The sequence below is a fragment of the Castor canadensis genome, chromosome 5 (genome assembly GCF_047511655.1).
Source record: "Castor canadensis chromosome 5, mCasCan1.hap1v2, whole genome shotgun sequence".
Taxonomy (NCBI): domain Eukaryota; kingdom Metazoa; phylum Chordata; class Mammalia; order Rodentia; family Castoridae; genus Castor; species Castor canadensis.
Genome location: NC_133390.1, coordinates 11,886,667 through 11,912,940, shown reverse-complemented (window position 1 = coordinate 11,912,940; position 26,274 = coordinate 11,886,667). Strand labels below are relative to the sequence as shown.

Here is a 26,274-nt window from a genome sequence, read left to right as displayed (position 1 = left end):
GAGATAGGGTCTCATGAGCTATTTTTTCCCAGGCTGATCTCTGCCTCCTGAGTGGCTAGGGCTACAGGCGTGAGCCACCAGTGTCCAGCTGCATTTTGTATCTGTCCATCTGTGTCTTAAGAGAGTTTTTGAGAGCAGTTGAAAAATAACCGTGGCCTTCAGTGTCTGTTAACAGCCATGTTCTTGGTTTCTCCTTAGGTGGCCATCAAAGTCATCGACAAAAAGCGAGCCAAAAAGGACACGTATGTCACCAAAAACCTGAGGCGGGAGGGACAGATTCAGCAGATGATCCGCCACCCGAACGTCACCCAGCTCCTGGATATTTTGGAGACGGAGAACAGCTACTACCTGGTCATGGAGCTGTGCCCCGGGGGTAACCTCATGCACAAGATCTATGAGAAGAAGCGGCTGGACGAGGCTGAGGCCCGCAGGTACATCCGGCAGCTCATCTCCGCCGTGGAGCACCTGCACCGGGCCGGGGTGGTCCACAGGTAAGGGCGCTGCTGAGTGCGTGCTCCCCGCAGGCCGAGTGACAGTTCCGCCCTGTAACTGACCTCTCGGAACGTCAGTCTGTTCATCTGTAAAATACTGGCAACAGTGGTGCTTCTCTGTCCGGTCAGGATGGAGAGGTAAGAGCAGGGTCAGGACTATCCCACACACCAGGGAAGTGTTAGCTGCTCTTCTCGCTGCTCGGGTGCCCCAAAGAAAACTCATGGGACTGGGACCTGGGGTTTGTCTTCAGCTTGTGTGGCCGTGGCATTTTCTTTATGTTTTCTTTTATGTGGCAGCAGCTCCGTGTTTTGTTCCATGGAAGTGAGTCACCATTTGAATTCTGAACTTGCCCTTGACATTGAGCGGTGTTGCCTGTAAGCCAGACAAACCTTACAAATAATTATGAAACCAAACGTGTTTATACCAGCTTGTTCCCTCCTGGGAGGGAGCTCCACAAAGACAGTGAGTGGAAATATTGTTCTTTAGCAATATTTAGTATATTTTATATATATACTAAAATATACCATATTATATATGATATTTAGTATAAAAATAAAATATGGTAATAATATATGGTATTTAGTATAAAAATAAAATAAATTTAAGAAAATGTTCTCCTTTCCTCTAAGAAAGTATCGACTTCACCAATAATTACTCAGTTGTTGAGAAAAATTAAAAGTCATCTTTAATTCTCATTTTAAAAAGCAAAATCAAGGTGTGTAATGTGTGTGTGTATATATATATGTGTGCACATATATGTTTAAACATGTTAAAATTGAGATGTAATTCACATACTATAATCCATCATACCAAAACATATAATTCAACAGTTCTTAGTATATTCAGAGTTGTACACCCACCACCACAATCCAATCTTAGAATGTTGATTGCCCACACAAGAAACCCTGTTCCCACTAACAGTCACTCCTGTTTTCCCTTCCACTTCCTGTCGACTACTAATCCACTTCCTGTCTCTCTAGCTTTGTCTGTTCTGGACATTTCCTATTAGTGGAAATGTCATTGGTGCTTTTTGCTAGCATCCATATTATAGCATGTATCAATACCTCCTTCCTTTTCATGGCTGAGTAATGTTTCATTGTATGGACATACCACCATTTGTTCATCTCTTCCTCAATTGATGGACACTTGGCTTGCTTCCACTTTTCCCTATCATAAATAGTATTGTGATGAGCATTCATAAGCAAGGTTTTGTGTGAACATGTTTTCATTTCTCCTTCTTTTGGAGACTTCCACCGTTAGGAGTAGAATTCTTGTCTTATGATACCTGTCAGTTTAGCTATTAGAGGAAACATATTTTTAAAAAATTCAATATCTGATGGTGCCTTTTATCTGTCTGATGGCTGTTCATTTTCTGATCAGCTCCAGGAGTTTATTTAACAGAATTCTGACATTCTCCAGTGGACAGGGCTGTGTCCTCCCTAGTGAGACTGGCACTGTGGGGTGCAGTGCCCTGACTTGCCTAGTCCCAGGGACACTGTGGGATGGCTGGCTGTTCAAGGCTTTCCAGCAGCCAGCCCTGGGTAGGTACCACTGAGGCCCGTCACTTCCTCCTGGCTGAGGTGAGAAGCCTCTTCACATTGCTATCTTTAGTCACACGTATTGTCCTGCAGTCACTCTGTTAGAACTCGGAGCTTAGATCAGCAAGGAAGGGAATGTTCAGAAATTTGAAGTACATGACACTATTTTTGGCTTTTTTCAACAACACAGTGGGTAGAGCTGAGTTGTAGCTCTGCCATCATCAGGAAAATGATGGTTCCGGGGAGGGGGGTCTGGCCTGGTCATGGTTTATTAAGGTGACAGAAACTGCAACCAGAGGAATGAATCAACTTGAATCACTGACTACTCGGGTCACAGCAGAAAACAGATGCGGGGACTGCAAGTGATGATGCTTTCTGTGGGACACGGATGCTTTTGTAAGAGTTTTGTCCTGTCACAACCAGGACAAACACTGAGTTTCCCAAGATGGCGAGGACAACAAAGGATAATCAAGTGAAACCCACGTGTCACATCCTGGTCTCTCCCACAGGAAAATTCTCAACAACCCTTTTTAAGTAATTTTAACAAAACCCAATCCTTCTCAGTGCAATTACTGTCAGAATGTCAAAGGAATGATTTTAATAATGTTTTGATAGCCAAGACAGGTCCGCTCTTTCTCTCTTTCATCTCCAGCTTCCGCCTTCCTCTTTCTCCTTGGAAATAGGTTCATAAATTCCTAATCCAGTAGTAGTGAGGACTCAGATCTTTTAAAGTTAGGGGAGATTGGAAATACAGATAAACATAGATTTAGGAGGATTTCTTTGGTTTTTTGTCTCTCTATAAGTTATGTTAATTCATGTCACCACACCTGGATATCGGTAATCAGGTCATTGAGACGTCATCAGATGTTTTGGTCCATCTATTCCATTAAAATGCTTGCTTGGAATGTATTTATGGGTGACTTTTACTGAATATCTTAACTTTCAAAGATTCCATTTGACTTATTTTTAGTGTTTATAATTTAGTGACCACTGGTATATTTTTTATAATAGTCCTTTTTATATACTTTTTTACTCCAATGGTGGAGAATTTTCTTCTCCATGTCACAGAGGAGGAATGAACTTTGTTAGTTATTATAAAGTTAGATTTTTTTTTTTCCAAACGAGTAAGAGCATATCATATTTCAGAGAAGTCCTGGAGTCTCTGTTAGGAGGACATCTGGGCAGATAGATTAGATCACTCAGAAGGCTTCTGAGCCAGTGTTTCTGGCTGCTGGGACACAGTGACTTAAAGGGTTCTTGGCCCTTGTGTCAGAGGATGTTTTAAACACAGGCCACCATGTCAGCACAGCCTGATGCTAGCAGAGCCCTCATTTCCTGTGACTGTAAACCTCAATATTTAACGATGTGCCCAGAACTGCTTTAAATATCATTAAAAAAAAAAGCAAATCACTAAAAATCCTATTAATAGTACAAGTAGAAATTTTTTAAAAAAAGGAAACCAAACCTGTATAAAGTAGAATCTCAACTTCACATGCAGCCGGACCTGCCTGGCATCTTTTGCTACAATGGGGCTGTTGTAAATGTTGATGCAGGTAGAGTGTGGTCTAACTTCTTCATTACTCCATTCTAGGATTGCCTGAGATCCTCCACACTTAAAGTATAAAATATAAAAAGTTTGTTTTTCCCTTTTTTCACCTCCAACATGCTCTCCCAGCAGGAAGTCAAAATCTGATGATTTGCTATTGCATACAGAACCGTAAGGCTTAGCACGGCTCAAGCAAGAACTCTGATTTGCTGAGGAGCTAATTGGAGTTCATCTGTTCATTGAAAATAAAATCCGATCGAACTACACAGACATGGCAGGGTAACATAATGCTGTATGCCTGAGCAGGGAAAGACCAGCCCGGGGGCACAGGACTAGGAGGAGGGGACCCATGATCAAAAGGACTGGAGCCTGTGCTTGGATGTCAACATTGTGATTCCCAGGGCATGACCTTAGTCATTTGTCACGATTGCATGTAGGAGGAATTCAAGGAGGAGCAGGGCCCGTCTTTGTTCTCTTGGGCCTGACAAGAAGCAGGCACAACCTGGGCTGATGGGAGTTTAGAAGTTCTTTTAACTTTAGGGCTTATTTTTTTGGGAAGATGAGAAGGGAGTAATTCTGCTCACACCCATGAGCTGTTGGAAGCACATATCTAGTTTTAGCAAAAGTTTTGTGTTTAACTGGGTTTTGAAAATTATGCTTACAAAGATTTTCAAAGCAATAGTCCAATCATTTGACAGATTGGCTAGACAGTGGTCAGGGGTGTTGACTCTAAAACCAGACCGCCTGCGTTCATATCCAGGCCCTGCTACTTACAAGCTGTGTTGGGAAGATTACTTGGGTTTATTGCCTTTCTACACCTCTGTACAATAGGTACAAGGACCATCTCCTCTATAAGGTCATTGTGGGGCGTCAGTCAATCCATGTTAAATGCTCGCATCGAGCCTCTCTGTGAGGGCCAAGTTTCTGTAATTATTTCCGAGTCCAGCTGACTTGTGAATTCTGGAAGCTCAGGGCCCCACAGCTGTTCTCTGCTGGTGTTACCCTCGCCGTTTTTGACTGGCTGAACCCCAGGTCCATGCTCACCTTCTCCAGGAAGCCCTCCAGTTTGGGCGTCCTGGTCACAGACTCCCACAGTGGTTGCCATTTGCTTTCCAAACACTTACTCATGACTGCTTAGTTGGAGCTCTGTTTTTTGCCCAGGCCATTCAAGGCTTGGACCTGAGCCCAGTCCAGTAGGGACACAGTAAATCACTTGTGAAAGGAATGAAAGGAAATGGAATGAAAACAGCTAGTGTCAGAGTCAGCACTGCCATGGAGGCTTTCTGGTAGTCAGTCCCAGGTTCTTTCTGGAATAGTCCATATTCTCCCTGGAGGGTCAAGGGAATTTCTTCATTGACTTAGTGTCAGGTTGTTTATTTTTCAGGTCACAATTTGTAGAGTGGCATCTTTTTAGTGACTAGCTCTTTCATTTTTATAAAAGGAACTCAATAGAGGTTTTGTTTTGGAAAATGAATGAGGTCCAGGCTTAAAGAATTATTCTTATGTCTTACCAACATGCCCACCCTGTAAATAAATCAAAGATTCAAAAATCATTTGTTCTTAATGAAGTGCTTTTGAAGATAAGATCTAACCAAAAAACTCTACAAAATGCCTGTTCCTTGGGGGAGCTAGACGCTTTCTTGGACGCTTTATACTTGGCTTATTACTAAAATCCATCTTGCGGCCGTCCCCACGAGCAAACTTTCTCCTCCTGCAAACTTAATCCTGTCTGAGTTTGGTCTGACCCTCCCTGGGCCTCATCCCTCTCTGACTTTTCAGGGTGGCCCCTGGCACTGTTTACTTATCGCCAAATTAATCACCTCTTTTAAGTCTTTTCTGGAGACTTCCCTCTTCTCACCTTAGAATCATTAGCTTTCTTGTCCTCACTTCCCACCTCTCACCTCATGACTATCAGCATTAGCACTGCGCCCTCTCAGAGGGCCCACAAAGCAAGTGGAATTCATTGTCCTGTGTCCTTGACTAATGTCCCCCACCCCCACCCTAGACCATCTGCTTTCACCCCCATCCCACTGTTCTGGAAGCATGTGATACTTCCTGCATATAACCATACCCATGGTGTGTGCACACGGACACATAAATGACCCCGTGTACACGTGTGCGTGGAACACGAGTGCACATTCACACTCATACACACATGGAAGGGTGCACATGCATGCACACGCCCCCACACATGCATGCTCCTGTCTTCACTCACGTGCACACGCTTACATGAATGTGTGCTTGCAGTGCGCACAAGAAAATTCATATGCACACTGTCACCGTGAACACACGCATAGCCACACCTGCTCCCCCTCCCCAGCACAGCACCTGTGGGCTTCTCTCCCCCAACCCCCCAACTGAACACATGTCCCAGCCAGCCAGTGTCCTCCCTGACTTTCCTCCTTTATGATACTCTGTCTGGATGGGTGGTGACTAGAGGTCCTTGGGCCAGTCTCCAAACCTGTAAGATGACCATCTTTTAAAAAAATGCGGGGAAGTCTGGGTGGGTGCAGAAGAAAGGGAGGCACAGAAGTTCATCTCTGCGTGAACTCGTAATTGTTAGGAATGGCTGTTCTTTGGAAAGACCTGGAACAAAGGGTCAATGTACTCATATCAGATGATATCTGGGTGGGAGTGGAAGATTCCTTCCTCCCTTTGGTCCTTTCTGCATTGTTAGATCTCCACCATGTACCACCACCCCCCCCATTCTCCATCTCAATATTGGTCTGTGCCATTGGGCATTTCTCCCTGGAACTGCCCCATTAGCACAGAAGGGTCCAGGGGCTTTTTAGACAACAGGTCTGGGCCCACTGTCCATCTGTCTGGCTTTGCCAAAGGGTTGCTCCAGAGGCTTCTCCTCCTTGGGATCCTTTCCTCTGTCCTGAAGTCCCTCTGCCTTCCTCCAGCACCCTCCCAGCAACCTGGCTTCTGCTGCTACCTTAAACTCTGGCCTGCCCACCTTTTTCTTGATTTCCCTAAGTCCTCTTTTTTTGAGTATAAGAAAAAAAATGAGGGGGGGGGTAAGGGGGAGAAATGACCCAAACATTGTATGCACATATGAATAAATGAAAAGAAACAAAATCAAAAACAAAATGTAAAAAGAGTCAGAAAGCAACCAGAAAAAAAAAGAAAGAAAGAAAGAAAAAAAAATGCTTTTCATTTTTCTTTGCCCTTCTTTTCCAAAACTTTTTTTTTTGCTTTTTTTTTTTTTTTTGTGATACTGGGGTTTGAACTCAGGGCCTTCACCACGAGCCCTTTTTTGTGATGGGTTTTTTGAAGTAGGGTCTTGCCAACTATTTGTTCAGTCTGGCTTCAAACCACGATCTTCCTGATCTCTACTTTCTGAGTAGCTAAGATTACAGGTGTGAGCCACCAGCACCTGGCTTCAAAACTATTTTTAATTGACACCTAAGCATACACATTTATGGGGTGCAGTGTGATGTTTTGATAGATGGATACAATATGTAAAGATCAAATCAGGATAATTATCATATCCATCACCTCAGACATTTATCATTTCTTTGTGATAAGAACATTCAAAATCCCATCTTCCAGTGTTTTGAAATCTATAATAAATTATTGTTAACTGCAGTCACCCTGCTATGCAATAACACTAGACTTCTTTCTGATTTTTTTTGGTGTGTGTGGTCCTGGGGATTGAATCCAAGGCCTCCCCCATGCTAGTGCTCTACCCAGCCCTTTTGTTTGTACTTTGTTGCTGAGATGGGATCTTGCTAACTTTGCCTTGGCTGGTTTTGAACTCAAGATCTTCCTGCCTCTGCCCCTAGAGTAGCTGGAATAATAGTTGTGGCTCTAACTGTATTTTCATGCCCAATCACTAACCTCTCCTTCTCCCCTCTCCCTGAACCTTTCCAGACTCTAGTAACTCGTATTCCGTGTTCTACATCTATGAGGTCAGCTTACTCGACTTCCACAAATGATTGAGAACAAGCAGCTTTTATCTTCTAGTGTGTGCCTTAGCTCCCTGTCCCTAACATCTATCAAGAGATACATCCGAAGGAAAGAAATCAGCATGTTGAAGAGATAACTGCACTCCCATGTTTATTGTGGCACCATTCACAATAGCCAAGATTTGGAATCAACCTAGGTGTTTATCAAGAGATAGACAAAATGTGGTACATACACACAAAGGAATACTATTCAACCCTAAAAAAGAGTGAAATCCTATCATTTGTAACAACATGGAAGAGCCTAGTGGATATTGTGTTAAGTGAAGCCTTTTGGTTAAAAAAAAAAAAGCTATTTTCCATCCATCCTGGGGCCTACTCTTCTTTTTCCCTCCAGTTGTAAATTAACACTGAACTTCAAGTTTACCTGCAATGGGGAGGAACTCTTAAGATTGTAAGACTGAAGGAAGATCTTCCAAATTTCCTCTTGCCTCCAAAGAGTGGCTCATCAGCAATTAAGGACACTGATGTGAACTGAGCACTCCACCTTCCATTCCCACCTGTACACCAGTCTTCTGTCAGCACCTTCCTCCCCATAGAGCAAACCTGACTCAGAGCCCCATGTTTTGCCCTTGGGATGGAGCCAGAGTCAATGCACTAGGACCCCAGGAGGTTATCTGGTAGAGTCTGATTTCTTGGATAACAGTGACCTGCTAGTATTGTTTTTAAAGGTACATTGTAATAACAAACACCAAAGCCTATGGATAAAGTCACCCTTCTTTTCTTCTGCAAGATGGTGACTCTCACTTTCGGGATCACTTGGGATCATTGGTGGTCTCTTGATCATTGTTCAGTAGCTGGGCAGAGGGTCTGGGTGGCCCCTGTGCTGAATGGACTCTGGCTGATGATACTGTGCAGAGAGACAACACATTTTCAGCACGAATCTCTGAGGAAAGGGAAACATATCCATAAGTTACTTCTTAAAATTCATAGACTGTGTGTACAGGACAGAGCTCCCACATGTTCCTCTCCACCTGCCCACCCGCCACCTCACACGTTCTTTGCCCTATTAATGTATCTTGGGTAATTAGCATAGCATATTTGTTTCAATTGACGAACCAATATGGATTTGTTATTATTAATTAAGGTCTGCAGTTTATATTGGGGGCTCACTCTGTACTGTACATTCCTATGGGTTTTGACAAAACCGTGATGTCACGTAACCATCATACCAGCTCATTAAGAATAACTTCACCTCCCTAAAAATCCTCTTCATCCCATCTTTCCTCCTTCTCCTGCCCCAACCCTGGCGTATACTGATCTTTTTCTTGGCTCTATAGGTTTGCCTTTCCCAGAAGGTCAAGTTGATGGAGGTATACCAAAAGGGAGCATTTTCAGACCAGCTTCTTTCACAACTCTCTGAGGTTTCTCCATGTCTTCTCATGACTCCATACCTCATGCCTTCTCATTCACTGAATATTCCTGTGTACCACGGTTTGTTTTTCCATTCTCCTACTTCCAGTTTTGGGAAATTATGAATGAAGCTGTTATAAACACTGGTGTCTTACATTTTCCACTCATCTGGGTAAGCATGGTGGTCCCTCAGTATCTGCAGGGGACTGGGTCTAGGAGCCCCAAATCTACAGATACTCAGGCACCTTATGTAAAATGTTACAGTATTTACATAGAACCTGTACACATCCTTCCGTATACTTCAAACCATCTCTCTATTATTTATAACACCGATCTCATGTAAATGCTGTATAAATAGTTGTTAAACTATACTGCTTATTGATAAGGAAAAAAAAAACTTCGTATAGGTTTAGTACAGTGCAATCTTTCCCCCTCCTTTCTTGAATATTTACGATCTGAGACTGGTTGAATTTAAGGATTGAAATCTTTAAAAAACCTGGACAAAAGGGTAACCTGTGAATAAATCCTGGGCTAACCAGTTAACCAGGTTGGTTTTATCCGTTTTTCCTGGGAGTCAGAGGTTGTGTACTTTGAGATGTGGTGGGTGGGAAGATAGTGGCTTTGAACTGATGTTATTTTTCTCATTTTTGCCTAATAATCATATTTTTATACTTCCTCCCTGGTTTTGTGACATTTCCCTGGTTTCAAAAGTGTGTGGTTTTTTTTCATTTTCATTTTCTCTTATTTTTGCCTTCCATTTATATCATTGTTCTAATCATTGTAGTTGTTCTCCAGGATTTTATGGCCCCAGAATCACCAAGCTTGGTTTGATTATTCTGGGTAGTTATTTCCTTTTACTTCATCTTTTTAAGCTGGTTTTCTGCACAGTACTTGTTCTGAACCAAATTTCTCTTTAATGCTGTACTGTGACTTCCATTCTTCCCAGGCAAAGAGGCTTAATTTCACTCAAACCAAACTGTGATCTTGCTTCAGATTTTAAATGCTGGTATACAGAATCACAGTTTGGGTCATTCCCCACACACTAGTTGGTATGCGTGACCATCTGTTTTGGAATTACTGTACATGTTTGAATAGACATCTTAATTATCTTTGGAAAAAAGGAAGTGCCTTACACTGTCCTTGCAAGTCTATTATATCTTGGGGGCACAATTTTAATTCTTTTATTTTTCAACATCAAAGCACTAGTTGAAAAAACACATTGCAACCTTGATTTGACTCTGCAATGATTTTGGGAGCCCTAGAAGTCACCCAAGGAACCTGAAAGAAAGGAGGGCAAAGACATTTGAGGTGGCTTTAACAGTAACTTCCAGATGTGTGGCCTCACAATGGAGAGACCACATTGAACAGAATTCGGTGGGTGTTTAGTTTATAAAGATTTTATTTTTTATTGTTTATTCATTTATTCATATGTGCATATATTGTTTGGGCCATCACTCCCCACCCCCCCCCCGTCCCCTCCCCTTCCCCGTGTCCCCTTTGCTTCCAGGCAGAACCTGTTCCTGCCCTCTTGTTCTCCAATTTTGTTGAAGAGAAAACATAAGTGATAATAAGAAAGACATAGCAATTTTGCTAGCTTAAGATAAAGATAGCTATACAGAGAGATTCCTAGTGTTGCTTCCGTGCACATGTGTATTACAACCCGAATTGATTCATCTCTACCAGACCTCTTCACTACTTCCTGGTCACCTTCCCATAGTGGAAGATTAATTTATTCGCTTCTCTGCAGTGGACACATCAAATACTTTCAAGTTTTAGGTTTCCTTCCCTTTCCCTAGTCCTCCTGTGCACGTTCTTCCCTTAGTGTGTGACCCATGTCCAATAATATTACTGCATTTGTTTTAGATTTATAATCCACATATGAGGGAGAACATGCTATTTTAGGCCTTCTGAGCCTCGCTAACTTCACTTAAGATGATGTTCTCCAGTTCCCATCCATTTACTTGTGGATGACAAGATTTCATTCTTCTTCATGGCTGAGTAAAATGTCATTGTGTATAAATACCACATTGTCTTGATCCATTCGTCAGTACTGGGGCATCTTGGTTGTTTCCATGACTTGGCTATTGTGAATAGTGCTGCAATAAACATGGGTGTGCAGGTGCTCTGGAGTAACCTGAGTTTCATTCCTTTGGGCATATCCTTAGGAGTGGGATTGGTGGATCATGTAGCAGGTCTATGTTTAGTTTTTTAAGAAGCCTCCATATTGTTTTCCAAAGCGGTTGTACTAGGTTACATTCCTCCCAGGAGTGTATGAGTGTTCCTTTTTCCCTGCCTCTTTGCCAATATTTGTTGGTGGTGGTGTTCTTGATCTAGCTATTCTAACAGGAGTGAGGTGGAATCTTAGAGTGGTTTTGATTTGCATTTCCTTTATGGCCAGGGATGGTAAGCATTTTTTCATGTGTTTTTGTGGCCATTTGGATTTCTTCCTTTGAGAAAGTTCTGTCTAGTTCAGTTGCCCACTTATTTATTGGTTCACTGTTTTGGGGGATTTAGTTTTTTGAGTTCCCTATATATTCTGGTTATCAGTCCTTTGTCTGATGTATAGCTAGCAAATATTTTCTCCCATTCTGTGGGTGTTCTCTTCAGTTTAGAGACCATTTCTTTTCTTGTGCAGAAGCTTTTTCATTTCATGAAGTCCCATTTGTTCATTCTTTCTCTAAGTTGCTGAGCCTCTTTTTTGGAGGCTCTGGGCTTTGAACTCAGGGCCTCATGCTTTCTAGGCAGGTGCTGTGTCACTTGAGTGCTCATGGCTTGGGATAAGAGTTCTGGTAAGTGTATAATACACAGAGTCAAAAGTGCTTTACTGGCTGGGGTCATAGCTCAGTGATAGATTGCTTGCCAAGCATGTGTGAGGCCCTGGTTGTCCCAATGCTGCCACTTTACTAGAAACATGTAGTCAAGGATGTATGCACATATGAATAATAAAACAATTAAAAAAAAAAGAAACATGTAGTCAAGGGAAAGCTTCTTCCATTGAAAACACTATACAATGACTCAAAGAACCATCCTGGTTCTGCCTCTTATCAAATTGGAATAATAGTATTTTCTGAAATGTGAGGGTGTGGAAATAATACTTCTAAAATTAATTATGCTTTCATATAGCTGCACCGTAAATATGATGATAGAGCTTTGTTAATAGCAGCAATGGATATTTAATAATTCCATCGCATTCCTGAAATTATATATTTGTGTCTTCTAAAATCTCTTATCTAAGGGGCAAGATCTTCCTATTGAGAGAAAGGGGTGCAGTCACCTTATATTTGGGGTCACCTAGTATTTGGGTATATGTGATATCTATTAAAGGCACAGTTTTTTTTATGGTGAGTGTATTTTTATTATATGCTTGTAATTCCCTTTTATTGCATTTTCAATTGTTGTGCTGGGGGTACATTGTGGCTTTTAAAAAAGTTCTTACTAGAGATAAGGTTAGTTTGAGAAGAATCAATTTAGAAAGTAACACATATGTGCATGGAAGCAAAACTAGGAATCTCCCTGTATAACTATCCTTACCTCAACTAGCAAAAGCCCCTGGTCCTCCTTATTAAAGTTTATACTGTCTCTTCTACAGAATTAGAGATAAGGGCAAAACAGTTTCTGCCTGGAAGCGAGGTGTGGGGGTGGAGGTGGGGAGAGGAGGTGGAGGGAAAAGGAGGGGGTGGAAGGGGAGAGTAATGACCCAATCATTGTATGCACATATGAATAAAGGAAATTAAAAAAAAAGAAAAGAAAAAAAAGTTCTTACAATATATCAAGTATATCATAGTTGAATTCAGCCCCTATATCATTCTTCTTTATCTCCCCTTCCCCCGTTCCTGGAATAGTTTCAGCAGGTCCTATTTTTCCATTTTCATACATGTACACACAGTATTTGCACTGTATTCACCCTCCTGTACCCTTTCCCCATCTCCTTTAGTACCAACTAGTACCCAACTAGTACCAACCTCCCAGACAGGACTTGTTCAAGGCAGACAGTTTTAAAGTATTGCCGTGTGTGGTTTCATTTGAACTGAAGTGAAAGTATACAATTTTTCCCAATTGTGAGTGCATTCAGATGGGGGGGTATCTAGTTATATTTCTTAGCTGTGCTTTTAACAAGGATTCTCCTTCCCATCCAAGCATTTGGCCCTAAGGCTACAAGCAGCCTTCAGTTTGAATCCACTGAGCTTACCCGTTTTCTCCATTTGACTGCTGCATTCTTCCTGAATTGAAATCTTGCTCTTGGTTGTTCTCATGATAACAGCATCCCTGCCTCCCCACTGTTCCTTCCCAGCCCTTTGCAAGTGGCGGAGCCCCCCAGCAACCCATGCTCCTTGGTCTTTTCTCTCCCATTCTCTACCCTCTCCCTGAGAAATCTCACGTCCTTTTAAGGCTTTGGCTCCCACCCAGAGTGAGGTTGAAAATTGGTAGTCACAGACCAGATCTTGCCAGTGAGGGGTGAGGTTGGCCTGCATGGTGTTCTTATGGTTTTAAATGTGGGTTGTTGCCAGTGTATAAAGTTGAGACCAAATCCAAATTTCTGGCTTCTCTTGTAAAGTAGTATGGGTTGGCAGTACTGGGACTGAGCTTTGAGCTACCATTTTTGTTTTATCTTAATTAGATCATTCAGTTCCTTACAATAGAGATAAAGAATATTTATTTTGTTCATCTCTGTGTTTGAATGTAGAAAAATCTTTAAAGCTGAACCAAAAATGGAGTGTTTAAAAACAACAGAGGAGAATGTGTATTACATATATGTATGCATATGTACATATATACATAAAGTATTCTCCTATAATTAATATTCAAGGTGTGTCTGGGTTGATAGGCTATAATTTAATTTGACAGTTTATAGTCACGGACCTAGATGACTTTGATGACCAAATACATTCTTTTGCCCATATTCATACTTTTGTATAAATACATACTTTGCTTTTGAAATCCAAAATGATCTCTTTGGTAATATAGATTGATTGTTCTTTACTGAATACCTGGATGTGCAAAGCTACTAAGGTATGATGATGAACAAGACAGACAAGTTCCCTGCCCTCAAGGAGTTTATAGTTGGCTAATACAGATTCCACAGGCACTTCACATTTCAACCTACCCCTAGGGGTTTTTCTCCTTTTATCCCTGTCACTTCAGTGTCAATGAATGGCATTGCCTGTTATCTGATTAACAGTCTTCATTCCATCTGTGCACTCAATTTCAGGTTAACCCCAGGGATCAGGACCCTGGCCTCTCTGGAATCCATTACTCTGCATGTGTTAACGTCTGCTAAACTCTGTGTGCTAAATTGGCATATTAAAGCACCTGCCAATTTGTCATGACACTGGGGCTCCAAACATGCTGGGACTGATGAATGAAGTCAGCTTTCATTTTTGTTTTTAACCTGCTTTCCCAAATCTGTTTCTGACTGGCTGACGTTGTTCATAGTGTCACAGACTGTGGCTTCATGCATAGTTCCCTAAGCCAGGCAGCAGTGTGTTCTGCCTTGTTACCCTGGCTCTGTGGAACTTCCAGGTTCTGGTTGCAGTCCACTTCTGGAAACTTCTCATGATTCCTCTGTCCTTTGTTTTCTCTGAAATCCTCTAGCCAGTGGCAATTGATTATATCACATCTTATAAATACATGCTGGATGCTGGAGTGAGTTTTGGCAGAGAGCTTTATGGGTGGGTGGCAGGTGGTCCCTCCAGAAGCAGAATGTCATTTTTCTGTTTCCAATGCTTATCTGAAATGTTTTGTGATTTTGTTTATTTCAGAGACTTGAAGATAGAAAATTTGCTACTGGATGAAGACAATAATATCAAGCTGATTGGTATGACTTTTTTTTTAAAAAAACAAGATTATCTTTTAAGTGTTGTGTTGTTAATTCTCAACTTTGAAAATTAGCCATGATCTTTTTCTCAATCACCTTCTTTTACTTCTAATTAGTCATAGTTTCAAAAATGAAAAATTAACTTTTAATAGAATTTTATATTATTTAAGTAATAATTTAAACATAACTAGGAAGATAAAATACTGTAATCAGATTGTGAAATGAATTTCATAGTCCCAAATAAGTATTTGTTGGTTACACATTTCATTGGATTATTTAGAATTAACTTCTGAAATTCAGATGGTGTTAACTTTAATAGAGTTTATTATTTTTTTTGAAGTAACAAAGAAATGTCTTAAAAATAGTAGGAAAAAAGTTTGGCTCCGGAATGCTGCCCATGGCTTTGCCATGTTTCATTTTATTTCTTAGTGAATCTAAGGATAACCAAAATAAAGAAGAATAAAACTAGCCTTCTCTTTTTAATATGATATTTGTCTCAGCCCCATGACACAATGTGGCTGTGTAGAGAGGTGTCCTCAGAGGAAGACTCTGGACCAATTGGGAAGGAAGCTCCGGACAGTTTTGTCCTCATTGGTTCATAATTCCAGATCCGTACATGACTTAGCTCTGTGGCTCACTCTCTAGAAGAATTAAGGTGTTTCGTTTTGCCTTTATACGGCCATCATTTTTACATCCAGATATTAACACCATCTGTTATTCTTCTCTCTTCTTTCTTTTTCTAACTTACATGCAAGCAATTTCTTCCATGTCAGTGGCTTGAAAAGGCTTTGTACTAGGTGACTTATTGGATTGCGAGGAATCATAGTCACTTACCAATCCAGGAACAGGCAGATGGCTGCAGGGACCCCAGCCCCCTTGGCTGGGTGATGAAGTACCACTGACAGGTGTTAATGGATTTACCCATCACAGAACAGTAAGGATTAAGAGGAACCCAATTCCCTGCTCCAAAAGCATTTTAAAAGATCTCTTCTTAGACCATTCACAAGATTTTCTTTTTGATAAATTGTTTTTCTATTGCATTTCAGTCGTCCTGGGGGGTCACATACAGAAACAGTGAAACGAGGCAGTGCAGAAAGGCCTGCAGGATGTCTTTCTGGCCCAGCTTTCTGGGCTCTTTGCCTTTACCAAAGAAACCTCCTGGTAGGGGGTAAGGAACTTAAGGAACTGAGGAAAGGAGTCTTTTTTAGGTTTTCCTGATGGGAATGACCTGTAATTTGTCTTTGGAAAACATGGGGGTGACAATGGCAGAGTTGTCCTAACAGCACAGATTTTAAGAGAACAAGCTTGGTAAAGGCCAGATTTACCTTAGGGTAAAAGTTATAATAATTCATTTCCCATCATGCAGACAGAGCCAGTGGGTCAAATGAAGAGCCAGCTCACAGACTGGCTGAGTAATAGAACCTCTTAGAGGAGACTTGTATAAGTATTCCGAAGAAATTATAAACTAAGTTAGAGCCTGCAGTTCCTGCTTTGAGTGAGTGTGATGACTGCCTTTGGAGAACAGAAAGTACTTTATTCAAATCCCTGAGTCCTGCCTCTTAGCTGGCAACCACTGGGTTGGCACATAGCAGGTATTCCAGATCACTGGGACTTTTAAAAAGACAAACTTGCAATAATTACAGTTTTTCACATCTTATTTATTTTTTATTTTTGGTGGTACTGGAGTTTGAACTTAGGGCCTCATGCTTGCTTGCTAGGCAGGTGCTCTACCCCTTGAGCCACTCCTCCAGCCTTTTTTGCACTGGTTATTTTGGAGGTAGAGGTCTTGCTTTTTGCCCAGGTTGCTCTGGACCATGATCCTCTGAATTTTATACTTCTCTCTGTCCCTAGGATGACAGTTCTGTGCCATCTCACCCAGCTTTTTTCCATGGAGATGGGGTCTTGTGAGCCTTTTTTTGGGTGGGCTGATTTTATTTAGCTTTATTTGTGATTCTAGAAATGGGCACCAGTCCTGACTAAAAGTGGTTCAAAATGCCGGGCCCACCATCTGGCAAGGTTGTATGTATAGCCAGAGAAAAGGAAATGACATACCAAAACGGAAATGAGACACAGAGAACCTGATTAGTTGCAACTCAGAACTTTCTTCCAGGAACATGGTTTGAACAGTTGGCCACTTGTGATTGGCTGAGACTCTTGTTATAAGAGTAGGTTACAAGTCTGTTTACCTATCAAGTTAGGTTACAGTTCATAGTGTACAGAGAAAGCTTTAGGCCATACTCAGTTCCTCAGTACAAAATAGGCCCAGTCTATTGAAAGATGACCAGGTGTAAGAAGCCACGATTTCCCCAAACTACTAGAAAGAATACTCTGGTATTTGGATTTCCCTGTTAGAATTCTTTCATTAGCAACCCATTTCCTCAGAACCTGTCAAAGCTACCAAGATCTAATTTATACCTATAAATGAAAGACATACTGTACCACCCTACAAGGCAACTGAGGATTGCATTTTGCTTAGCAGTCCCTCAATTTCCAGGGAAGAAGGCCCAGGGTGTTGGGGGTTTCCTTGCTGCTGGGCTGGGCAGTGCAGATCAAAGGTCCTCACTAAGTCTTCTTGTAACTTGAAAGACTTTCAGCCTCTTTTTCTTCAAAGGAATTACCTAGTTGTTTTCCAAGGTGATTATAGCCATTAGCATTTCCTCTTAATAGTTTCTCTTTCTTTGAGAGAATTTGGCTTAAATACATTTACCTCAGCCATGTTTCAAATTAATTAGAATTACTAGTAATAATATTTGATTTAATCAGGATTTTTCCCCTTTAAAAAAATAAATAAAAGCTGTCTGATATTTGATAAGTTTAATATAATCTCAAAATGGAAGAGCCACAAGTTAGAACAGTTTTGTGCATATTCCAAGCAGCATTTACTTAAGTATTCTTTTGAGGTTCATTTTGCAGCTCTAAAAAAAAAAAGAGAGAGAGATAATTAGCTTATGTATTTACCAAATCTCATTGAGGCAGACCTATGTGACATTACTGGGAGTCGAATCTCTCTCTAGTTTCACCATTCTAATTATAGGTCTATGTGTAAAATTTTTAATAATTGCAATTATGAATTGCAAATCATGACATATGCTAGTTATTTCTCTACGATGTATTTTAAATCGAGTTCTTTTGGTTAGAGTAATACAAGCCACTTCAAATGCAGTTCTGTCCCTTCCATGAACCCCCCTACACCCCCCCCACCCCTCCCATCCCCTGCCCCGCCAAATCCTCTGCTAATTTATCTTCTTGAAATGTGCTTAAGATAAAGCCAGGCTCTGTTCCCTTACTTGCCTGGGACAACAGAGGGTGAGCTGGTCTCTTATCTCGCCTTTCCCTGCCTTTCTTGATAGATCCAGATCAGGGGAGTTGAACTGAAAGAGGCTGTGCTATTGAGAAACCCTGCTGACCTCAGAAATTTACAGGCACATTTTTCTGGAACTCTTAGGAGATTAGGCCTCTAGCATGACAGTTCAAAAGGCTTTCCTTAAAATGTCACCCCTAACGTAATGTCATGTTTATGCTATGGCATAAAGATATACCAGTTTCTCCCTGGTAGGTGCAGCGAAACCAATCCTCCAAGGTTAAACACCACACGATCTTTCTTCTTAGAAAGATACTCACCCTTCACCAAGTATGGTAGTACATGCATATAATTCCAGCTACTCAGGAGGTGGAGATTGGGAGGATCAAAGTTTGAGGCCAGCCCAGAGGAGGGGTAGGGGAATTAGTGTGACCCCACCTCAACCAATAAGCTGGGTGTGATGGTGCATACCTGTCATCCCAGCTACAGAGGTGTAGATAGGAGGATTGTGGTCTGAGCCTGGTGAGGCAAAAGTGCGAGATCTTAGCTGAAAAATAACTAAAGCAAAAAAAAGGCTGGGGTGTGGTTCAAGTAATAGAACACCTGCCTAGCAAGTGGGAGCTCCTGAGTTCAAACCTCAGTACCAAGTGGAGGCTGAGGGAAAGAACCCTTTTCCTTCCCTTTTCATCAGTGATACTGCAGTCTGAGCTACTGGGGTCTGAGAACAAGGTCCCTCAGGTTTTTCACAACAGATACCTCATATGATGGGACCCAGAGACCCTTTGTGTGTCCTGGAGGGCTTTTAGGGGCAGGGCATGTGGGATCTGCTGGGGTTGTTTGGCCACTGGGAAAGGAAATGGGGAGTGAGTAAGGGTGCGGTGGGAAAAGGAATGGAGCCCAGGAGGACAGGAGAAGGGGAGGATACGGCAGAAAAATCACAGCAAAACAAAACCAAAGCCGGGTTCAGCATGCAAGCGTACAGTGTTCCTGGTAGGTGGATTTAGTCAACCTCATCTCAGGGTCTGACTCTGCCAGGATCCTGAGCTGAAGAATTTAGTGATCTTCAGAGCCTGAGAAGTTTTGGAGCTCTGCCTGGGTGGGGTCTCGGTAGAAAGTCTGTTCCATTGCCCAGCTCCATGCTGTTGGGAAACCCAGTGGTGTCATCTTGAACCACGGTGTGCCAGTAGCTTCACAGCTCCCAGCTTTCCCCTGTGCTGTTTCTCCTTTCCTGGGGCTTTCATAATAGCCACGCACGTTGCAGGTGGAGACTTGTGGAGTGAAGGGAACAGCAGTAATGAAAGGAGGCAGAAATAGGGCTGATCAGAAAGTACAGGGTTTGGTTCCAGACTTGGAGCCAGTCTCTAAGTGAGCCCAGCAGCCTGGGCGGCTCCTGTCTGGGGGCAGGACCACAATATTTACACTGGAGTTCAAAGGATGACCTGGGATCTTAATTCTGAGATCCCTGATGATTGAGGAAAGATAGCAGAGGAGGGCATAAAGCTAACAGCTCTCTAATTACCTGTCAGGAGCAGTATCTTTGAGATCAAAAGTAAACACATCACAAAAGGCCTAATCCACCCCAAGTAGCTGCAGTTGCCTCCATCATCCAAGAACAAAGCAACAACCAACGCCATGAGGCCACTTAGTCTAGGTAGCATCGCCATCTTCCCCTGTTTTTTTTCCAGCTAACACACAAGGCTGTTTCAATTGTTGGGCATATTTTTTTCCCCTCTTCAGTTTGTCCAATGTGCCACGTACATTTGGGAAACACTTTTAAAAAGCTTTTATGAAATGAAACATTGAGATGAAGAAGTTACCCGTAAGCGATGGGATTGCATGTCACCGAGGTTAGTGACAAGAACAACCAGCAAAGACTCAGCCTTCCTTCATTTTTTTTCCCCCACTTGTCCATGAGGAAGCCAGAAGGTGGACTCCCAGCCTCTGCATGTTCCCTGTTCCTGCTTCAGTCCTAGAAAGCCCAGCCACTTCTCTCCCTGATGACTCATTTCCAAAAGTTGATGGAAATATGTTTTGGTTCAGCGGCCTGTTAGCTCAAGCTGGATTTTACAGGGAGGCTTGATGTCAAATGTTCCAGTTAAAACCACCACCTGACATGCCTTTGTCTCAGGCCTCATATCCAGAGGTTATGGCTTGCAGCTGCTGGCTTGCCTTGGATGCTAAATTATGTGTTAGCCTGACCCAATGTTTCCTGTTGTTTTTTTTTTCCCCCTCCCTTTTTTTCCTCCAATGTTTTCTAATCCAGAGTCAATTTTGTCCTCTCTTCTTTTGCAGACTTTGGTTTGAGCAACTGTGCTGGGATCCTGGGCTACTCAGACCCGTTCAGCACACAGTGTGGCAGCCCCGCCTATGCTGCACCCGAACTGCTGGCCAGGAAGAAGTATGGCCCCAAAATCGATGTCTGGTCCATGTGAGTTATCAAGCTTATAAAAGTCCATCTTCACCACCACCCCCCGGTCCCCCACTGTCTCCACTGCTCTTTTCTTAGGAAATAATTCTTCAGTATTTGATGAGAGTGTATTTAGGACTGGCTCTGGAATCTGTCACCTGTGATTCCTTTTATCCTGGCTTGCTTTCTCCACTTTCCAGGCTTTTCTGCATAAACTGGGAAGAAAAGAAAACCAAACCCTGCCTTCACAGACCTCACATTTGGGTTCCACAACCCACTAGTATTCCTACCTGAGATCCCATCATCATTTCTAAAGCATCAGCATAAAACTCCATTGCTCCCTCCCGTCTGTCCCACCTCTGCATGCCTACCTTGTCCCACCATGGCTCTTCAGGCTCGCTGACCTCCCCTCCACCTTCCCCACCTCTAGGTTTTTACCTGCTCCTTCCTTTGCCTGGAATGCCATCCCCAGCCCTTTCCTGACTCCAGCTTTAATCCAAGGATTCCCTGCCAAGGGGTTCCATACTCTGTCTGCATTACCTCCTGTCACTGTGGGCCATTATCCTCTTCATAAACCTCTTATTGTCTCCCCCTGTAAGAAAGACCAGTTCTGGAACAATTGGGGAACTCATAGATGCTAAGTGGAAAGCTATGCTAAGGTGAATTTGTGCATAAGTCAATAAAAAGGTCTTTGGGAGTCTGAGGTACCGAGAGACCCTCCAAGGATGTCACATGACTGTGGTGATAGGGCAGAATATGTGATGACCAGAGAAAAAGAATTGGTAGTTTGGGGAACAGGTGGCAGTTTGCTCCTGAGGGCCTACTTTCAACGGGGCAGACAGTACTGTGTGGTCCCAGCTGTCAGCATGAGGCTCAGCCTGGGACAGGGACTCTTTCCAGACCATGTCAGGTGAAGCAGGGGTTTTCTTTAAGTTTAGGATGTAAGTAGAGGGAGCTGTGGAGTATAATCAGAGCTGTGGAAGGGAACCCAGGCTCAGGCTCCCAACGAGTGTCACAGCATGGCCCTTCTCTCTTCTCCTTCCTGACTGGGAAGTGAAATCACTTACCTGTGTGGAGAGATAGAAAGGGAAAGAAAAGGTTCAGGCTGCAGAAAGGCTGGGCCTGGTTTTTGCTCCTTCTGCCAAGCCCCTTGACCAGGGAAAAAGAATTCATATTTAGTAAACACAGATGCTCTATTTCTCAGTTTTAGGCTCCATGATTAAAATAAAGAGCCCTGCTCCTCCGGGAAGTTTCTTTCCAATCTACCTGGGCCCTGCCACCTGTTCTGTGTATATGCATTAGGCAAAAGCAAGGATTCCAACTGGAGGGAGTGACAGCAGGTGGAATCTGAGGGGAGGGATGGAAATGATGCCAGATGAGACTGCTTGGACACAGCAGGGGCTGCTGCCTCCAGCCAGCCAGCAGCTTGCTTTCCTCCCCTGGCCTGGATCCTGGTGTAGTTGGGCTGCTCCTGGGGCAGCTGACACTTGTGACAACTTCCACTTAATTGCATTTTTGTCTCAGGCTATGCACAGCTGCAGGTGTTCTGAGAAGCTGTAATGAGGCCACTTTCTTAGTCTTGATCAATGACAAACTCCATGTTGACACTGGCCTTTCAGTTCATGGTGGCACATGGAGCTTATTGGGAACAGACACAGAGAAACACACTAAAGATGTTGAATTTACTCACACGATGGTGGAAGAACCTTCTGGAGTAAGAGTAGGCAAGTGCTAGTGCACAAGGCCTTTCCAGGTGCCTCTGTGTCACCTTTGCTCATATCTCATTGGTCCATCCTGGAGTCGTGAGATGTGGCCAGAAGTTGTGACTTTTTTTGTTTGTACTGTGACTCATTTACCTACTGCTGTGGACTGAGTTGTGATTCCTCACCCCAGTTAATATACCCTGATGTCAACGCTCACCCTCCAGAACTGAGAAAATAAATGCCTGTTTGTGAGAGTCACTCAGTCTGTAATACTTTCTTATGGTAGCCTGTGTTAGCTAGCTTTTTGTCACTTCAACAAAATATCTGAGATAATTAACTTATAAAGAGAAAAGGTTAATTTTGACTCACAGTTTTGGAGTTGCCAGTCCGTGATCCATTGGCCCTGGAGTCCCACAATCCCCTCCAAGGGCACACTCCCAGTGACTTAAGAACCTCCCACTAGGTCCTACCTCCTAAAGGTTCTACCTCTACCAGTAGTACCATCCTGGGGACCAAGCCATTAGCACACAGCCCCTTCAGGGGACATTTATCCTAAACATTGTATAGCCTGAATTAAGACAATTGCTTACTTACAAGCCTCACCTGTAAACAAATACAGTGTGTCAGGTGGAGTGGAGGATGCAGGTACGATGGCATACGAGGGATGATGGGGGAGAGGTGGGAAAGCTTTCCAGGCAGAGGTACAGCATGTGCAAAAGCCAGGAGGGTGAAACATCTGAGTCCCATCACTTCTGGTCTGGGAGAAAACATAAAACTTCAGAGCCTCTTTGAGATTAATTTTCCACTGCTTTGGAGTTTTGTGTCTGAGATATGGGTTAGGGTTCTGTTTGGTACCCACAGTTTTGCTGGCAGAATTGGAAATGGAAAACCCGAAGAGAATTTAATTTAAAAGGCTGCTTAAGATGAGAGTGAAAATGGAACCAATCTTCTCCCTGGCTTAGACACTGTTATTATAAAATGTCTTTTCTTTTTATTGCTCTGAAACAACACAATAAAGAATTCACTTCCAAAATCAAAAGAAAACTCCTGTCTCCAGAGGGTTTTGACCCTGTAGGCTGATACGGATTTGCTCCAAGACTTTTGAGCATGGCTGAAGAAAAAACCCAGCCTGTCTTGCAAGGAAACCTTGAGAAATTCTCCCCCAGAGATAAGCCCCAGTGAAGCAGGAATTGACTACGGAAAAGTATTGGGGTCTTAGGGTTTGCCATTATTTACAATGGCTATTATTTTCAGCACCATATAAACTATCCTTAAAATCACCCACTTCTTTCCTTTACCTCAGATGACTGAAACACTCACACACACACACACGTACACACACACTTATCTCCAGTGAACTTTGAAATTTCAGACACAATACCAAAATGTTCGTTCTGGTGCATCAAACATTTATTATTGCTCATTGACTTTTTTCTAAAAACTTAAAAAAAAAACCTTTTAATTCAGATATACTTTTTCATTGGAAAGAATTTAAGTTAACTTTATTTTCAAAAATATTATAAGGCTATTTTGGGAACTCCAGTGAGTCCCTACAAGGAAGGAAAGTCAACATTGAAGATTCTGTCCCCAAAGAATTGAGGATGCAACATTTTTTTCCACTATAGTTGCTCTTTGCTCTCATGGTGACCTCTGGGACAGGTGAAGTATGGGTGCATAGTGGAGAGTCATGCACAATATACCAGGCCACCTCCACAGCTCACTGAATTTGTTTTTACCAAGTGGGGAAACAAAATCTTTGCTCTCAATGTCTTTGAATAGACAAGTTGGCCAAGAGGCACCATCTTGTCTCCAGCCCTCCTCCTGTCACTATAGTGTTTAGGAGGGAGGGTGAGAGAATTCTTTCTGGTCTCAGACTCAGTGTTTTGTGAAAATGCTACAAAATAACCATTAGTTACTGTAAGGGTCAAACACAGAAGGATTTTCTCTCCGTTCCAAGTCCCCATGAAAGATGGCAGAATGTGGTAGAAAGAGATCTATGTTCCTTCTGGGACGTTCAGGGCTTTGGATTTTAAAAAAAAGAAGCTTCCTTCAGTTTCTGAGATTTTTAATTTATAAAATCAAAGATTATGGGTTTTTTTTTTGATAGCTAGCACATGCATTTCAAATAGAAGAAGGGAAGGAAAAGAAACAAATGTTTTGAAGTCTATAAGAAAATAATTTCTTACCAAACACTGACTGTTTAATGGAGGAGGTTAAAGATGGAGACTTTTTTAAATGGATGGCTGGGTTTCTGTTCTACTTTTATGACCTTAAATTGGAAGTTGTATTACTGAAAGCTGCTACTGAAAGATGAAAGGATATCACTTTCTCAAGGAAAGTTAGGTTAAATTTTCCAAGGCAGTTCCTTCCTTGAAGAACCGTAAAGTGTGTTTGAGAAGGTCCTCTTGGCTGCACTTTGGTGTAAGTCAGGTGGTTCCGAGATTCTTGGGAGAGAATTGCTCAGGAATTGCTGGGAGGACAAGCAATTTCATCTTCTTCCTGCTGGTTTCCTTGTCCCTGACCTCTCGGTAAAGTTTCTTGTGACTTCTGCACAGAGCAGTGACTCTGTGTCTTTCCTCTCTGGGATGACAGGTGACACCCCAACTTTTCCTCCATGGAATATTTTTGTGTATTAGACTCTATATCAGGACCACCATTTGGCTTCTAACTTAATTCCAGAGATTCACTTTATGGCCCCTTTTCTTTTTCCAGCTGCCCTTTCACTGCTCTTTCAGCATCACTCTTTCTTTCTCTTTTGACATCAGAGGATTTCACACCACCCAGTATTGTTTAGGTTTTCTTCTACCCAACAATCACTCACCCTTACTTCTTTCTGCTTGGAAAAACACCAGTAGTATTTGTTCCTCTCCCTGATCCCTGTCTTTAATCCCTGTGTTTCTTTAAAACTATCTTGATTCCTAGGGGTCTGTGTCTGCCACAGAGAACCTAAAATGCCCCTGGGCCATATTTCAAAAGACCCATCAGGAAATTCTGAGCATGTTTTGAAACTCCTCGTAATGCTAAGAGATTACAGAGGCTTAGAAACCACATTCCACATTTCCCCTCGGTATTCTTGCATACTCGTGAAATGTCAAAGGGACGAGATTTCTCTTTATCCAGGTATTAAACATGTATGAAACGTTAGGGGAGAGGAATTAAAATGTCCAGTCTGATTTCCCTTTTAAAATGTCCTAGGACTCCCTCACTATTCATGTAGCTTTCCACTATTATGCAGTAGAGCACAAATATAATTGAAACTTTTTCCTGTTATTTTCTTAAAGGTCTTTTATGAAACAATAGGTCACATTTATTGAGTACTTAGTTTAGGCCAGGCACAGCCTTTCTCTGGTTTCTCTTTCTCTGGTTTCACTGCTATTTATGTCTTATAGATGAATGGTCTTGGGATGAGAGAGCTAGGTTCTCTTTAAGGATTTGTGGCTGGTTTTGGTGATGATGAACTCCAAAAGAACTAGAATTCTGGGTCAATCTGGTAGAGTAACCAAGAGTTTCTACATACACCACCTGCTGGATCCTGGTTGGGCCAGAGTTCCCTTAGAGCCATCTTTAAGATGAGCTACATAGTGGTGCTTGTCTGTAATATCAGTACCCAGGCCAGCTGGAATACACAGTAAGACCCTGTCTCAAAAAACAAACAAACAAACAAACAAAACCCCCCCACAAGTACCTATCTCTCTTATTTGTGGTCCAAGTCAGATAATGGAAAGAGGCAAAGACCAGTGTAATACGAAGTGCCTTGAGGAGACTTTTGTCATCTTTTGCAGCTATTCAATGATAAGAAGACAAGCCATTTGGTATCTCCAGGTTTCCTTGAAGGAAGAAGCTTTTAGAAGAATTTTAGAGTTGGTCTTCCCCTACACTACCACAGCCTCCTGCTTCCTGGAGGTGTTTTGTAACATTTAATGCACCTGTCTTGTTAAAGTATGTCATGTGTCCCTTAAAGATAAAAGGGATGATAAAAGGTCACAGAGCATTATTCTTCCAACTTGAGTCTTGTATATTGTCTGTTGAAAGGAACACCATTATTGATAATCTCACATGGTGTGTTTGGTTGTTTTTATTTAAATGTTACTTATAAGTGCATGAATCCAGAATTAAACTCCTTTAATTTACAGCCCTATAAACCTAAAAAA

At 42.2% G+C, this 26,274-nt stretch overlaps 1 protein-coding gene across 3 annotated transcripts in view; it reads left to right on the top strand.

Moving 5' to 3' along the window:
* Hunk (hormonally up-regulated Neu-associated kinase) overlaps positions 1–26,274 on the top strand; it is a 112,447-nt gene that overhangs the window by 37,831 nt on the left and 48,342 nt on the right. For all 3 annotated transcript variants that reach the window (XM_020153990.2, XM_074072813.1, XM_074072814.1), the window contains exons 2-4: positions 199–491; positions 14,657–14,712; positions 20,306–20,441. In XM_020153990.2, coding sequence (XP_020009579.1) covers positions 199–491; positions 14,657–14,712; positions 20,306–20,441 — 485 coding nt within the window. The remainder of the gene's footprint in view (positions 1–198; positions 492–14,656; positions 14,713–20,305; positions 20,442–26,274) is intronic.